General features: G+C 37.6%; 1 protein-coding gene and 3 non-coding genes across 4 annotated transcripts; all 4 read left to right on the forward strand.

Annotated features, from left to right (window-relative positions):
* Positions 1-159: 159 nt before the first annotated feature.
* On the forward strand, positions 160-290 carry LOC122039365. Its single transcript, XR_006128196.1, has one exon. It is a non-coding gene; the product is annotated as a small nucleolar RNA Z112 (small nucleolar RNA).
* Positions 291-738: 448 nt separating this feature from the next.
* On the forward strand, positions 739-825 carry LOC122039357. Its single transcript, XR_006128189.1, has one exon. It is a non-coding gene; the product is annotated as a small nucleolar RNA Z159/U59 (small nucleolar RNA).
* A 101-nt stretch (positions 826-926) lies between these two features.
* On the forward strand, positions 927-996 carry LOC122039366. The gene has a single exon (XR_006128197.1). It is a non-coding gene; the product is annotated as a small nucleolar RNA Z267 (small nucleolar RNA).
* A 4,349-nt stretch (positions 997-5,345) lies between these two features.
* On the forward strand, positions 5,346-6,220 carry LOC121996623. Its single transcript, XM_042550645.1, has 2 exons — positions 5,346-6,168; positions 6,210-6,220. Exons 1-2 carry the CDS (start codon positions 5,346-5,348, stop codon positions 6,218-6,220), a joined length of 834 nt encoding a protein of 277 aa, XP_042406579.1.
* Positions 6,221-18,224: the final 12,004 nt, after the last annotated feature.

Consider the following 18,224-nt stretch of genomic DNA (forward strand, 5'->3'; position numbering starts at 1 on the left):
CCATTTGTAATTTCTTTTTTTAAATTACGGTTTTATTTTCTATTTTATTAATATTTGCAAATTTTCATATGATGAAAGCATGAATATTATCTTAGGACACCTTCCGACACTGCCTTGTTGTAGGCTGTGGATGAGAATAATACGTTCATGGTGATGGATGCCTCTATTTATTGTTTATTAGTCATTTACTTAGTGCCGTATGACACTTTAAACAGCAGCTGTACCAGCCAGTCACTTGCATTTTTCTCTGCATTTACTTGTGTGTGATTTTAAACGGGTCTCTGAGGGTTCGGCGGCTTTAATGTTTTTCGACTATTATTCTCTAGACCTGATGCTACGTCTTTGGTAGCTTATGCATTGTTTTAACTGTTTTGGCTTTTCCTTTGCTGCTATAGGAATCTGTGGACAAGTTTTAAATAATCCACGGAGCCGTTTATGGCGATTACAATTGCTTCATTTGATCGAAAGCATAGATTTTATGTTTTGCAGTGCTAAGTTAAAGTGCTTGCATGTTTCAGTTTCACTTGTTTTTTTTTTTTGTTATGAAAGAGATGATAAACATCAACAGGGACATTGAAGAGGTTGATGGCTAGTTCTAAGTTAAATGGGAATATCTTTGATGCAATGTTTTAATCTTTTTTTTTTAATCCCAGAGTTAATTCTTGTGACTAATTTGCCTGTGATGCATAAATATGCACGTATTTTCAGATATTAGATGATGATTCTTTTGTTGTCACTGACTCCGGTGGCGATTCACCGAAAACTTTCATTCTTCCTAAGTGGCATACGCTGCGGAATAAATATATAGAGCTAAACTGAGGAGTGATTTTTTAAATTTAATTTTCACTTTGATTTGTTATAGTTTCGACTGGTTTACTATGTTGGACGATTCGTTCGAAAGGTTTGGATTTTTTTTTCTTTGTTTGATGGTGCCAATGATTCTTATAAATATACTTTGAGGAATCCCTATGAAAAGTTCTTAATCTGAGGCACTATTAAACTAGTTTTATTGTATATTAAAGTTGTTAATGTCAAATCCTATTTTATATAATTACTTGTAATTGATATTTCATTTAGGATTCTTTCTAGTGCCTTAATAACAAGATGTTTTCCCTAATAAACTTTTTTTCGTAAGAATTCTAATATAAAATATTTTAATTAATCTTGTAATGTGCTGGAACAGATAATTAAAACCAACAGAAAATATGAATTTTCAAATTTTGTTTTTCATTGAAATTTTTTTATTATTTTTTCATACTATCTAAGAGATTTTGATAACTTGCTCTCTTGATCTTAATTATACAAGCTTTTGAAAGATTATTTATCATTGGTATCAATAGTGGAAAGAATTCCTTGATGCCAGACGGAGATTTGGATGAATTCAAAGCTCAGTGGTCAGCGGATGAGGGCTCAAAGGAGCGGACATGCGCCGTCAGTCAAGTCGTGGACTGGAGGGTTGCCTATGGAAAGCCCACGAATCGCTTTATCCCAAGTTAGTAGGCAAAGGCCACAGTTAGGTCGTGGATGGAGGAATCAGATCCGAGGTAGGAGTCTTGATGCTGTTGAGACAGGCTATGGCCGAGTTCCAGGAAAAGCAAAAGTGTTATTGAGTGAAGGGTGAAGGGCGCACTCACCTTTCTGAACCAGGGACTCAAATCCAACTAACTGCATCTGCCGGACAACTTTGATAGTGCAAAGGGCAAGACGCCAGATCTTTCATGCTCATTGCTCTCGCTTTCTGGAAAAGAAAAGGAAGAGCTAGAGCTCGAAGAAGAATCCGCGAGTGATAACGACACCTTTCCACCTGAACTCATACCGTTGATCTCATCTCTAAGCCCGATGACTCTCTTGCCTATTATATCTCACTCATCGTTGTAGTCCAGAAAGGCGATGGAATATTCCGCTCGCTATCTCGGCGGTTCCTCTTCCCATCGTAGCTAGAGTGATAGAACCACGGCTAATGCTCCAGTTGGACCAGTCGACTTCCCAGTCCAAGATTAACCAATCCGGGTGTTCTGGCTAAGCATCTTGCAAATAGAAAAGAAATAGATTAAGAACTGAACAATTGAACTGAAAGCGAGAGATTGATAATTGATAGATAGATTATATATTAGAAAGACATAAGTCAGGAATGATATGCACTTAACTGAGTTTCAGATCCAGAGCAGCTCTTTATCGGCCCACTACCTGCCTCTACTTGAAGACCACTCCACTCTAGGGATGAGAGGAAGCGCGTAATTCCCATTAGTTCACATTTCTCAACTCTCTCTCATATAATATAAGTAGAGCCTAAATTCCCATTCATGAAAGAGGGCGTGCTATTTGAAAGAAGAGGAGAACTATAGAAGCAGACTTGTAAGTCAGGGAATTCACAAGACTAAGACTTATTTATAAGTAGATTTCTCTTTCGCAGCTGATATGCGACAGCGGATCAGCGGCATCAACTATCAACTAATAACAGCGGATACGCGACATAGCTAGATTCTGGAAGAGCAGATGTACTTAGGATTGCTTTTCTGTCAGACCAGTACGGGTTGGCTGGCTGGCTGGAAGGACTCTTTTGCTTGAAAAGTCTTTCATTCCTGGTAAACAAACAACCTAAAGCCTTAATTCGGTAGGGAATCAATCTGGTATCATCCACTCAGCTAGACTGAATTCATTTGTTAAAGTGCCCTTCTTTTGAACTTGATCCCCGAGCCGAACCCGAACAAAGGAGTGATTGGATAGAAATACCTTAATTTAATTCAATCTTTCTTTGGGGTTGTCATATAATTGTGGTTTCAAATAATGCTTTTTTAACCTTATAAAGAGTTTCTATGAAAAAAATAGAAAAACATTACATACAAGTGGAATAAAGTGAGGGAAAAATATTATATAGAAGTGGAATAAAATAATGTTATCATGTATTAAAATAAAAAACCTATACCATTATCATAAATTACAATAAAAAATTATCAACAATAAACATTATTAGAAATAAGGGAAAATTTTTAAAATAGACATAAATAGTAAAGTTATTACAAAAATAGGTAAAAATAAATTTTTTTACAAATCTAGGTGAGATGAATTCATATCTGGGATTTAAATCCCGGTAATTATTATTTTTTATTTATTTTCTTATATTCCGGGATTTAAATCCTGGTACCTTATAATTACCGGGATTTAAATCCCGGATATGATTTTTTTTTAAATTTTTTTTACAAATTATTTTATTTTTCATTTGCTTCAGTTTTATTTTTTTTATTGATTTTCTATTGAGCCGCATGTGCTATGGTCCCATTAATTATTATTACAAAACTAAAGTTTTCTCCACGCGGTTCCATGCAGTGGAAATTTCGCTTACATGCAAAGCAGAAATCACGTTGACATGCAAACATGTCATGGGAATCCTGTTGATATATAATGGGCAGGAATCCCGCTAACATGTCGGATTCATTAATTGAGCAACAATCATTAATTAACATGCATAGCGACATCAATTCTCTATATAAATGTGTAATGAATTAATTGTGAGAAGCAAGACTGTGAAGGGAAAGCTTTCAAAGCAATTGAGGCTGCGAACAAGCTAGGAAGAGCAAAATTGTGATAAAATAGGGATTTTTTTTTTTTATCTCAACAACATTTCTACAAGTAGATTAAAGATTTATTTATCTTCCGGTATCAGTTGCTTAAATTTCAAATAAATAAATTAAACAATTCAAATAGATATGATCAAGTTTCTTTCAAGTTAGTTTTATTTTTTTTAAAAATAATTATAATTATTGATTTTGTGACAGCAAAAATCAAAATTTTTTCTTATTTTAATTAGAAAAATTACTCTGTATTATTCCTCTGACATGATTACAATCTAAACATTCAACTTACTTTTGCCGTTTGAAAGTAGAATTAACAGTGATTAAAAAAAATTAATTAGTAAGTAAATTTTTTAATTTTATTATTATGCAGCTAGTAAGTGAAATGAATTTATTAGTATTTAATATTAATTAAGAAAATTTTAGTATGTAATTTTAAACTTGAGATTTTCCATGAGAGATTTTTTAATTTAGTAATATTAAATATTATATTTGAGGTATGTGAAAATATATAGTGTTTGTATCCTATGTAGTTTTTATATTAGATTTGTATTATAACTCGTTAGTAATTTAGTTGTATAGGTTTTTGCTTTTTTTTTTTAAGTATTATTAAGCATAATGTAATTAGTACATTTAGTTTAATATTAAATAAAATTTTGATGTGTTTAAAATAACCTTATCTAGACAATAAATTTGAATTTTAAACTAATGAAAACTATTAATTTAAGAGATGTGAAAATAAAAAATAATTTATTTCATTTGTTTAATTAAAAAAATGTGTTATGAGATTTTGTTTGTTGAGAATTTCTTTATGTTTACAAATTATAGTTTATTTAAAATTTGGTGTATCATTACTTATTTATTGTAGAATGATTTCAAGAATAAAGGTCCTTGTTAGCTATGGAGGTAGGATCGTTGAGGGTGAGTACGGTGCAGATTATGAAGGAGGGTCGCATCAGGTAGTGTTTTTACAAGAGAGCTTTGAGTATAGTGACCTTGTTGAGTCCATAAGCTAGAAATTGGAGCTCCGATCAGATGATGTTATATCCGATATAATATATAGATTGTCTTGTATGTCAAATGGAGAAATTCATTATTATTGTATGGAGATCAAAGATGGTGATGATATACGTGCCCTTGTTGATAGTATTGCTGTTGTTGAAAGTACAAGTTATCCTCAGCTATATGTGAAAACTAGAAAATATCGAGTTAAGGGTAGGAGAAGTGTATGTACTCGGGAGGCAGAGCTGGGTGGTAGACGAAGTTTTTGTGATTGTAGTTTGGGTCTTTTGCATGAACCTGTTATGCAAAGTGGTAGGCATAGTGTATATGCTCCTACTTCAGAGCTAATTGGCGATCCATTTATACTGCCTAGTCATCACAGTGTATGTGCTCCAAGTTCTCAACCGTTTGGTGATTCAACTCTACAATGTGACCAACGAAGTGTGTATGTTCCGAATCAGGCATTGTCTGAAGCTCCATTCGAACCAAGTCTCGGCGCAAGTATTTATGATGAGACTGGTCCATCACATGAAGTTATGTAGTCTTTTCGTGTATTGAGCCATTCAGATGTCCCACTACCTGAGAGCATTGACATACCGATAGCAACAAATGACTGTCAGTCCAACCCTTCAGAAGAGGAAGATAGTGATGGGCTACTCGGTCAAGACGATTGTTAGGAAGAGGTAATGATCGAAGTGCCCGAAGCATTTCAGTTTACTATAGGAGCCAACTACCCTGCTTCAGATCAGATCAGTGGGTAACGCAGTTGGAATGATAGTTGGTACAGAATTTGATACAACATTGGAGTTTCAAGAGAAGGAAGATGTAATTAATGCAGTTAAACAATATTCCTTGAATTGCAGTCGAGAATATGAAGTTGATGAGTCAAGTTCGCGTGTTTGGTCAGTCGTATGTAGGAACACTAAATATGGGTGTAGTTGGCAGTTACGTGCAGCAAGGCTAAAGAAACTTGGTAAAGGATGGGACATAACACGATATAAAGGTCCACACACATGTGTTGCGAGGGCTATATCACTTGATCACAGGCAATTGGACTTAAATTTTATATTCAACTGCATATTGGAAGGGGTGAAGAAAGATCCATTCAAGTCAGTTGGAAGTATTATCGTTGAAATTCACAATTGGTTGCATTTCAAACCCTCCTATAGGAAAGCATGGGAGGCTAAACAGAAGGCTATTGTCAGAATTTGGGGTGATTGGGATGAATCATACCAACGTCTACCACATTTCTTTGCAGCTCTGCAACAGACAAATCCTGGAAGTGTTGTATGGTGGGCATTCGATGATCACACTCATGTCAGGCATCGTGCAGTTGAATTCAACAAAAAAATTTTGCGTCGACAATTTTGGTCATTCAAACCGGCTATCGACAGTATCGAGTTCACAAAGCCAGTGATCCAAATTGATGGAACTTTCCTTTATGGTAAGTATAAACATTCACTCCTAATTGCAACAACCATTGATGGAGATAACTCTGTAATTCCACTGGCTTATGCGCTAGTAGAGTCCGAGAATGTGGACAGTTGGGGATGGTTCATGGCACTCCTTCGAACGCATGTAGTAAGGTGTGATGGTATATGTATCATTTCCGATAAACATATTGGAATTATGCAGACAATGAATAACCAATATCTCGGTTGGGATGAAACTCATGCAAAACATCTCTATTGCCTCCGTCATGTGGCCAACAATTTTAACACACGCTTAAAAAATGTTGGACTAAAGAATTTACTCATAAAGGCGGGTACAGTTACCAAACCTCGCAATGCTATTAATACATATGCATACATGTTTTATATACAACATCTAACCGATGTCACATTATAAGAAGGACGTATCAAGTAAAAAAGTGTGAATGAGTTTTGGAGTGGGTAAAAGAGAGGAATGATGAGGCATGGAACTTGATTACATCGCTCCCAATAGAAAAATGATCAATGTCCCATGATGGGGGTCACATATATGGGCATGCGAATACAAATGTAGATGAGTGTGTCAATTCAGTTTTGAAAGATGCACGTCGTTTACCTGTTGCTGCCCTTATCGATCACACATTTTATAACATGATCAAGTACTTTGATAACAAAAGAAATGTATACTCTGATCAGATGGCCAATGACAAAGTGTACACTTCACAGTGCCTCAAATTGCTTGATAGACGTTTGAAAGTTGCGTACACCCATCAGGTAATCTCTTTCAATCGTGAAGATGGAGTTTTTGAAGTGAAAACTGGATACTCCCGTGAAATGCGAAAAGGAGGTAATAAGCTGTTGGAACCCCAAGGTGTTTTGATGTGATCAAACAAGCTAAGTTAGGTCCTGCGTTTGTTTAACCCTTGTGTCTAAATGTGCAGGAGCTTAGGAACACAGGAAGTCGAGCGGAAGACGCGGCTAACGAGAAGGACGGCACGGGGAGAGAGCCGATGGGCTCGGTGCGTCTGAGGGACGAGGTGACCGCGGAAGAGTACACCGGCGAACGAGAAGAACGTGCACGACGTTCGAGGGACGAGAAACCCGGAAGGAAGGCTGCTCGAGGAGAAGGCCGGAACATGGGTTTGGGTGAGCCCTATTCCGGAAGGCCGAGATCACCCAAGCAAACGGAGCCGGAGCGAACAGACCCGGACCGAGATGAGCTGGATCGAGACGAGCTGAACCGGAGTCGAAAAGTCAACTTATGTTGACCTTAGGGCTCCGGGCGCCCGGAACCATTCTGGGCGCCCGGAACCGACCGGGGCGCCCGGAACCCTTCCGGGCGCCCGGAATCGACTTTTCAACAGGATCGAGTTTTGACTCGATCCGACCGTTGGGGGATAAAATTTATCCCCCCAGGGCGCCCGGAACCCTTCCAGGCGCCCGGACCAAGACTATAAATATAGCCTTGGTCCAGAAGCTTAAAGACAACTACTTGTAATCCAGTGCTTTCATTTGTGTTATTTCTTTCTGTGCTTTCATTTGTGTTATTTCTTTCTGTGCTTTCAACGCTGTAAGAGGCTACTCCGCCCAGAGGAGAATCAATTAGTGCGTCTTCTTTGCCTTGGATTAGCAATCCTCTGATTGCAAACCAAGTAATTCCTCTGTGTCTACTTTCTGTTTTAATTAGTCTCTGCCCTTTTTAATTACAAGTTCTTTTAAGTTAGTTGAATATCCGAGAAGGGTTTCTAGTTTTATTTTGTAGGGCAATTCACCCCTCCCCTCTTGCCGGCCTCCAAAGGGACCTACATAAGCAAATGGTACATCTTCACCTTCAACATTGCAGTTGTGGAAAATTTCAGGGGACGAAGATACCTTGTTCTCATGCAATAGCAACATGTATGACAACTGGAAGAGATTATTTTATCTATATAGATGCTGTGTATTTATTGTCAATTACGATCAAATGCTATAGAAGTAGTTTTCATTCCTTGGGTAATGAGACCTATTGGCCAATAATGAAAGGTGATGATGGTCGATGCATAATACCTGACCCAGACATGAAGAGAAAAAAGGGTAAGCCAGCGGGAAGAAGGAGATGTTGGTTCAACGGAGACCGGCAAGAGGGAGGTGAATTGTTGAAAACAAAAATGAAACTATCCTCCTCGGATTTCAACTCAGAATAAATGCAGTAGTAAAATAATAAAGACAGAAAATAAAAGCAGAAACAGAAGTTTAACCTAGTTACAACCAAGAGGGTTGTTAATCCAGGGCAGTGAAAAGCGCACTAAGAAATTCTCCTTCTTTGAAGGCGGAGAAGCCTTTTACACTCTAATTGCTCAGAACTACTGCTAGGAATTGCTTACAGAACAAGGTTCAAGGCGCCTTCAGCTCGGTCAGCGGATAAAACTTTATCCGCAGCATAAACGGTCAAATTTGACCTGTTGAAGGCGCCTTCATGATGGAGGCGCCTCCAAGCCTGCTGGAGGTGTCTCCAAGCTGGCAGCACAGTTTCCAGCTTGGTTTTTCCAGCTTCTGACGCTCCGTTCTATTGGGTGATTATGGCCAACCGGAATAGGGTTCACCCGAACCCAATTCCCGGCCATTTCTTCGAACAGCCTTCCATCCCGGCTTCACGTCCCTTGAACGCCGCACACACTCTTCACGCCCACTGGAGTATTCTTCCGCAGCTCTCTCGTCCTTCGGACGCACCAAGCCCGTCGGCTCCCTTCCCGTGCCGTCTTTCTCGCTAGCTGCGTCTTCTGCTCGACTTCCTGTGTTCCTAAGCTCCTGCACACTCAGACATAGGGATCAAACACCGCAGGACCTAACCAACTTGGTTGATCACATCAAAACTACCACAGGGTCCAACAATCTCCCCCTTTTTGATGTACATCAACCCAAGTTCAAGTTAGGGTTAAAATAGACATAAATAGTAATTTTAAAGGAAATTACTAAACTAACATTTGTAAGCATAGTTTTGCAATAAATAAAAGTGCAATACACTTTAAAAAAAAATAGGTAAAATTTTAATTTTCCTAACTCCCCCTAAACTTGTACCTTTCTCTCCCCCGTTGATCACAGCAAAAATGGGGTCCTAATTAGAGGGAACTTAAAAAAACAATTCTAAGTTAAAAGACTTTTTGAATTTAAAAAAAATTCCAAGTAAATGAACTTTTAGTATTTTCCAGAAGGATATTTCCAAAAATGAATTTATAACCAAAATTTTCAAATATGTTTGATTAAACTTTCAAAGCATTATTTAATTCTAATTTTTAAATGTTTTTCCAGAAAGTTAATTAAACCTTTCATTTCAATATTTCAGCTTCCAGGTCGTGGCGAGGCACTCGGCCTTCTTGGTTATTGGAGCAACAACCACTTCCTTGACAAAGCTTTATAAAGAAATTTACTGTTTAATTTTTTTTCTCTAAAAGCGCTAAGTCTAATATTTCAACTAAAATCAAATATTATGATTTTTAAATTTCAATTTTAACTTCTCATAAGTTCTTAATTCACAGTTTTTTAGAATTATGGCAAAAAATATTGAGCATGCAAAAACTTGTACATTTTCTATTGTTAGTTTGTCAAAATCTTTTAATTGACAAATTGTGTCTTTTAACTCCATATTCTTTAATAGTTTTTCAGTTTTTAATTTAAAATATTCTTTCGATGAGATAATTTGTAATTCACGAAAACCTTTCGGTAATGTTTCAATTGAAACAATTAATTTGCCAAGAGGTGGAGACCATACATGACTTACCTTGTCGGCGGTTGATTCTCCCCCTGTTGAGTTGTTTTCATCTTCTGATGTTTCTCTCCCTTTATCGATGCTCATTTGTGATGAGCATTCTAGGTCTTCAAGTTGGAGTTTGGTTACTAGTTCTGTCTCAGCACTTACCTCAGTTTCGGACTTTTCTGATGTCGGATCAGTGTCCATTGAGGAGTCAGATTCAACTTCAATTTGTTCTTCGTGGAGTTTTAAGAACTTTTCCCAAAGTTCTTTTGCGCTATCGTACTCTCCAACTTTGTCGAGATCTTCATTTGGTATTGTGATTAGAAGATGAAATTCAGCCCGCGCATTTGCCATAAACTTTTCACGTTGCTTCTCGTTCCAGAGGTATTTCTCGAGCTCTTCTCCGTTTGCTTTCTTTGGTGCTTCATAACCAGATTTCATTATTAAATAAATAGAAAAATCAGAGTTAAGGTATACCTCCATCTTTTGCTTCCATGAAGCAAACTCCCCCTCGAATGCAGGTGGGTAGTGACTGTCTCCGACCATTATTTTGATCGTTGTGCGTCAGTTGGCAGTTAGTCCTTCTGAGCGGTTTGGTTCTGATACCACTTGTTGGTTCAGCGGAGACCAGCAAGAGGGGGGTGAATTGCTGAAAACAAAAATGAAACTACCCTCCTTGGATTTCAACTCAGAATAAATGCAGTAGTAAAATAATAAAGACAGAAAATAAAAGCAGAAACAGAAGTTTAACCTGGTTACAACCAAGAGGGTTGTTAATCCAGGGCAGTGAAAAGCGCACTAAGAAAATTCTCCTTCTCTGAAGGCGGAGAAGCCTTTTACACTCTAATTGCTCAGAACTATTGCTAGGAATTACTTACAGATTGATTGCTTGAGTTGTTGTTAAATTCCTAGCTCTAGGGGCCTTTATATAGCTCCTGGAAAGTCTATCCCGAGGGTCCAAGGCGCCTCCAACAAGGTTCAAAGCGCCTCCAGCTCGGTAACGGATAAAACTTTATCCGCAGCATAAACAGTCAAATTTGACCTGTTGAACGCACCTTCAACAGGGTTGAAGGCGCCTTCATGATGGAGGCGCCTCCAAGCCTGCTGGAGGTGCCTCCAAGCTGGCAACACAGTTTCCAGCTTGGTTTTTCCAGCTTTCGACGCTCCGTTCTTTTGGGTGATTGCGGCAAACCGGAATATGGCTCACCCGAACTCAATTCCCGGCCTTTTCCTCGAGCAGCCTTCCGTCCCGGCTTCACGTCTCTCGAACGCTGCACATGCTCTTCACGCCCACCGGAGTACTCTTCCGCAGCTCTCTCGTCCTTCGGACGCACCGAACCCGTCGGCTCCCTTCCCGTGCCGTCCTTCTCGCTAGCTGCGTCTTCCGCTCGACTTCCTGTGTTCCTAAGCTCCTGCACACTCAGACATAGGGATCAAACACCGCAGGACCTAACCAACTTGGTTGATCATATCAAAACTACCACGGGGTCCAACAGGAGAAATGAGATGGACGTTGGACTATCCACAAGCGGAGTGCAACATTGTCGACGGTATGAGCAACCTGGACATAATAGAAAAACTTGTCCACATGTTTAATTCTTTTTGTTCGCGTGTAACTTCAAATATTTTGTAACTTTCTAAGACATGTGTTTTTTAATTAACTTTATAAGACATTATTGATATTATGTATGACGTACTTATATTGACAAAGATTATGTGTGTAATATGATATAAAATTTGATATACATATATTCATTTGTATCTGTGTATAAATATGGACCGCAGGCCTGGACATGCCGATTACCTTAGACATCCAGGTCCAGTTGATGGCGAGTTATTACATCTGCAGACGTCACATAGATCTGAAACAGTATGAGATAATGTAGTAATAAAATAAATTATGTCGTTAATTTCTTTGCCATTGTATTTGTGCACATATGTTATGGTCATGATAAAATTAATTTGTTGTACAATGTTTCTTCAGGTTAGAGCAAGTCGCGGTGAGTCATATGACGCCAGTTACCTTGAACCTTTACTTGTGAAGCGAACCAGTCTACATCAAAATGAGTATAATATTCAAAATGATCATTTTATTTATTGGATGAGTGTAGCAGAATTCTTAGGGGTTTTCCAGGTTGGATATCATCGTATTGATGGAGCACTTATTACTGCTCTTCTTGAGAGATGGAGGCCGGAAACACATTCATTTCACATGTCCGAAGGAGAGATGACAGTAACTTTACAAGATGTTGCAGTTCTGTTGGGTCTACCTATTCATGGGTCAGCGATATCTAGCAGAGTGAATGTTGACATATATGACTATTGTTTAAGGTTCCTTGATCAAGTTCTACACCCCTCTAATATGAAGCCGAGACGTCTTTCAATTGGGTGGCTGGCTAAAACCTTTGATCTAACAAAACTTCCCACCAATGCAACCGACGAAACTATACAGTGTTATGTTCGTGCCACTATATTGTGATGATAGGTGGTGATCTGATGGGCTCTAAAACAGAGGGTTATGTGCACGACATGTTCTTTCAATTTGTTGAGGATTTACATCGTATGCAAGAGTATAGTTGGGGTAGCGCATGCCTTGCATACTTATACCACAATTTGTGTAATGTTGTTGACCCATATATTAGTCAGATATCGGGTCCTTTATTACTTCTGTAGCTATGGGCATGGGAGCGATTCACTCAATGTCGTCCTATTATTAGGGGTGGGATAGAACACACACCCATGCTTCCTCTCTGGACTAGGTGCAATAGTTATTTGTTCATATTATTTCAGATTAAAGTATTATATGCTCATTCACTTGATAAAATTATGAAAAAGAAGCGCGACAATCATCGCGATTCACTTTGCAGGGATGGAGATATGAATTCGACGTTCAAACACACCACCAAGTAAGATATTTGTTATTTTAACTTTTTTTCGTTTACAATGTTAGCTATATTAATATAAAGACTAATTGTTATGACCTTATGTAGATCTCTTGGGAGCCATATGCTCAATTTATTCACCAGTTAGATCCGATTTGTCTATCCAGGCAGGACATTTGGACGGCTCAAGTACCCTTGATATGCTTCAATGTTGTCGAATGGTATTATCCAGATAGGGTACGACGACAATTCGGCTGGCTCCAATTTATTCTTGTTCCTCCTTTTCGTCATTGCGGTTATCATTCAATCAGTCAAAAGGAAAGTACGAGGTTGATTGGAGAGTTGAATGGGCAAAAGAGATTAACATCTGGAATAACCACCAATAATTTGTGGTTCACAATAATATTAGTTTATTGATCCAACACTATCATAGTCAATATGAAGATTGGTACAGGCGTGTAACGCGAAGATTTATGATAATCGAGGGGGTCACTCATGTAGGAAGTGTAAGATATCACCAAATTCTCTAATTGTTTCACAAATTAATATTCAATTGCACTTTAACAACCATTATATTTATTTTTTCTTTTTTCTGCTAGATTGATACTCACGAGAGAGCATGGATCTCATCATGCTTAGATAATGCTCCGATCGCACAACAACATAATTGGATGGCTGGGGCTATTCTTGGAGCTTTTGGAGAGCAGCGAAGATACATGGACTACCCAAGTGAATATATCATTCAGGACGATATGCATATTCCTGATTATGGGTTCACTCCTACCGGTAATGCACCATCAGGTAGAGGTCCGAGAACTCGTCAACCAAGGCAAAGGTATGTCGATCCTCCTTGTATGAGCTGTGATACTATTTTTGAACCGCTAGTCTGAAGAGATCTATCAATGCAAGCTGGCTCATCTTCATTCACACAAGCCCGAACAAGTTTTGGTGGTTATCCCACATCAGGTGGGTTTGACCACTACTTCGATCCCCAATTATCTTCAGAGCCATTTCTGGGACCATCATTGTTGCCAACCGATAGAGATTTTGGTCACCCGACCACTTTAGAATTTTCAATGTTTGAATCAGGCTCTCATTTTCGGGGTAGTTTGGGACCTGATTATTTTACTCTTTCTACAAATATTTTTGCTCTATTTCAAATGGAATGCATGTCCACAATGTCTAACCTCCCATCAGTAGATATATCTAGTATGCGTTTCCATTTATCTGAAGTTAATGATGATGATCCACAAGAGGACAATCATGGGGATGACGAAGAGGCTGGAAATGATGCACATAACGATGCTATAGTCCAACAATCACATGAGCGGAATACGGGTGGTAGAATTCTTTTTCTCAGACGATTCCTTCCACATCGAAATCGTCGACGTTCGAGATGTGGTACCGATTGAATATAATTTGTAGCATATTTGATAAATGTTTTTATATTTAGACGTGACAAACTTTCTACCAATAATATAAATGTCGATTTTCCTTATATTAAATGTGATAATCTTAAATAAATTTGCTAAATCTGTCTTTTATTTTCAGTTTATTGAAATTATTTGCTAATATAATTTATATTATATTTAATAAATATAAATATAATTTATTATTATTATTATTATTTAAACATATGTTAATAAAAATAATTTAGCTTTGTAAAAGAAATTATAAAAATTATTACGAATTTGAATTTTTTTTAAAAAATAAAACTTAAGCAAATGAAAAATGAAACAATTTATAAAAAAAGTTAAAAAAAATTCATATCCGGGATTTAAATCCCGGTAATTAGAATCTACCGGGATTTAAATCCCGGAATATAAGGAAATAAATAAAAAATAATAATTACTGGGATTTAAATCCCGGATATGAATTCATCTCACCTAAATTTGTAAAAAGTTTTATTTTTACCTATTTTTGTAATAGCTTCACTATTTATGCTTATTTTAAAAATTTTCCCTAGAAATAACCCATAACTATTACAATTATGACCAACTAAAATATTAAATTGACTTTCATATGCTAATAATTACTAATAAGTTTATATAATCCTATACTTTGAATATCTATTCAAATCTTGTAAATTGCAATTACTCAAAACATCATAATTCAAAATTAAAAAGAAAACATCTTCTTCTTTGGAAGAACAAGTATCTTCTCCTAGGAGTAGATAGCCATAAGCATCAATGCTGTAATTTTTTTTCTCTCCAGGTGGACTAATCCGCCTACTCGACTTCTTGTATTTAAAGTGAGTTGTATATCTACTCCAATGATATTAATGAAGATCTAGGTAAAATATGAACTTTTTCGAGAATAAAAAAAACGATCTACTTTCATTTAGTATTTCGAAATAAATTCTTTTGATCCTCTATACTCAATCAAATCCTCTTTTTTGATAATTGAATTGACCTCTACGGTTCCATATTTAGTAATTCTCGAATTATTTCTTTTGTATCGTGGATCACCCAAAAAAGGAAGAATACTATTTCTACGTAAAATACCTTGTTTTGGTATTTCAATTGAAATACCAAAACAGGGTATTAGTTCATTCTCTCGTTTTTGATGATATTGTAATGGGATGATGATCCCTCAATAAATGGTGAACTATCAAAGTATATTTTAGAACTCACATGTGCATTATCCCTTTATTTTTCCTCTTGAATAATTTTAACATTTTTTTTAACGGCAGTGCAAGCTCCTTGACCATTCGCTCTAAGCAAATAACTCAAATAACTTCTCATAATGATGTATAGGGATATATCTCTACTTCTTAATTGATAGATTAATCACAAACATAATATTTATATAAACTGACAAAATATAAAATGAAATATCTACCATCAATATTTACATCAATAAGTTACTTCCAAACTTCTTTCTCAACCTCAAATCTCCTACTCTTAGCATGCCATTGAACTCACGGCAAATGACAACCATTTCTTTGTATGTAGTAGATGTGAAAGTTCTACCTACTCGGTTGTCATTAACTTATTGATTTAACATATCATTTATAAAAATTTTATCCATTTCATTAGTACACTTAATCATATCCTTTTTGACTTGTTCGATCGTAGAACTCATTTTTACTTAATACCTACATCAAATTCACATTTGACCATGAAAAAAAAATCAAATCTTATTCATAGTTATAAACAAGTAACATTCAACTGTATAATATTGGATTAACAAACATAATCAATGCATAAAAATAATATTTAATCATAGAACATCCAGTATTAAGATTTACCAATAGCATGTTCAAAACATTACGTTGTTCAAATTAAGCATTATTAATTAGTATGCTACATCAAACCGTTCAATGTCATTGATCTTGTCCGAAAGTCGATGAGATGGATGCTGGGCATGTGGCGCTCCCGCTAACCTCCTGTGGACTTTACTCCCGCCTACAACACAAGCAGCGTCAGTGCCGAGCCAGGAAAAGGGTCCCTGGCGATGACCCTCCGACCCTCAAGTCAGTCTCCGGCGAAGAAGAAGAAGCAGTAAGCAAAGCAATAAGAACTGTAGCGCAACAGTAAGATATCACATATCTTCACTGAAGCTTGGACCCCTCTTTATATAGAGTTTCGTTAGTGTGCGCGTATGCTTCCCAAGGCAGACACATCTCAAAGCTTCCCTAAAAAGACGTAACAGTAAAGTGTGTTGGGGTTGCAAGGTTGCAAACATAGTCCCACATTGAAACACACATGGGAAAGATCATTGGTTTATAAGAGAAAGATATCTCCATTAGCATGAGTCATTTTGGGTAGAGCCCGAGAGCAAAACCATAAGGGCTTAGGCCTAAAGTGGATAATATCATGCAATTATGGAGTTATCTAAATTCTTTTCGATCCTACAAAGTGTCCCTGACACAGTACCTTAACGGGCCGAGCATATCTCTGAAGTGACAGTGGAAGTTTCCGTCGTACGATCCTTTGTCTGACCATGCCGCCTATTAGCGGCACTAGCTCCCAAAAGGATATCAAAAGATAGTCTGTTGTGTTTGTTGCTTGCCCGAGCAGGATAGTCGCTCGAATGGAATTCTGTTGTCCACATGTTGTCTGCTGTCGGGCAGAGCAGGATAACCGCTCGGCCATAAGTCCAGTGTCCAAGTGTTGTCTGTTGCCAGGTCGAGCGAGAAAGCCGCTCGGCCAGAAGTTCACTGCCGCATTCTCTGTTGTTGGACCGAGCGGGATAGTTGCTCGGTCGGAAGTCCATTGTCCGCGCGCTCAGCTGGTGTCGATTCTGTAGTCAGGTCGAGCAGAGGAGCCGCTCGGCCAAAGTCGAACTCTGTCGATGCCATGCCTCGCTGTCTAGCCGAGCGGGGTAGCCGCTCGGCTTGGCTTCGTCACATCGTTCTCACTTGAGCATTGGGTGTTTAAATGCTCCCCGTGTTGAGGTCGACGACGGGTCGGGGCTCTTTCCCCGGTCAGAGCATGATTCGCCCGACCGACCAACTGATTCACTATGCGGGTTGACCGCCTTGGCTTTGACCTCCTTTGACCTCCACTGTGGCAGCAGGGTAAGACCCCTCATCATTATCGCATCAGTCATCTTTAGTTATTATTGTAATCTGACCACATAATATTAGCTATGTTATCTCTGATCATATTCCCTTGACTCCAGTCATCATCTTGTCTCCCATTGCAACTCACTTCATTGTTATAATTTGCACTCAATCCATTATCCACTTTACTAATCAACCTCTTATCTAAATCCACCCCCATTAAGAAACTACGAAGAATACAACATGCTAAGATAACGTCTGTACGAATGTTAATTTCATAGTAAGGTTTTGTTCTGCTAGCAATAATGGGAAATCTCTTCTTTAGAATCCCAAAAGCTCTCTCAATTGCATTGCGAAGAGATACATTGAAAAACTCTTTTGCATTTGTAGGGCCACATCTTGAGTATTCCTTTAAGTGATAACGAATTCCTCGATAAGGGACAATTATACCCCTCTTAAGCATAAATCCGGAGTCAACTAAATAGTATTTACCTACAACCAGCAAAGGATATAGGTTAATCATATTTACTTCCAAACATTGTCCACAAATAAACATTAATTGTAAACTAAATATCATGAGGAATTAATAATTTATCACATCTAGATAGAGTATTTTTGTCGATTCGAGAATCAGATGCAGTTCCTTTCCACCCAAATAAGATATATGTGAACTTCAGGTTGAAGGAGCATGCTGCCAATACATTCGTAGTTGGCCAATCCTTTCTTCCTCGATATCTAGGTGCGTCTACATCAGATATCTTAACACATATATGAGTTTCATCTAATGTACCAACATAATCCTACAATTAGGAGACAATGAGCATATTTAGCTATAAAGTACCTTACAAACCTTCTAAAATTCCAAATGATCAAAATGAATATTGTCTTGAAGTAAGGGTAGAATCTACTGTTCCTCTGTATAAACAGAGGGATTTCAAAACCATCTGGTTGCTTTATAAATTCAGTAATAATGACTTTTTAAGACTTCATGAAAATGATTATTAATAGTCCTTGTACTTCAACGAAAGAAAAACTCAACTCTCGATACTTAACATCATGACCAAGCAAATATAAAACTTAGCAACCTTCTCTTTAACACTT

Source organism: Zingiber officinale, chromosome 1A, assembly GCF_018446385.1.
Source record: "Zingiber officinale cultivar Zhangliang chromosome 1A, Zo_v1.1, whole genome shotgun sequence".
NCBI lineage: Eukaryota > Viridiplantae > Streptophyta > Magnoliopsida > Zingiberales > Zingiberaceae > Zingiber > Zingiber officinale.

What these genes read in the sequence shown, in the direction of transcription:
- LOC121996623 (XM_042550645.1), top strand. Translation starts at nt 5,346, where the DNA reads ATGATAGTTGGTACAGAATTTGATACAACATTGGAGTTTCAAGAGAAG.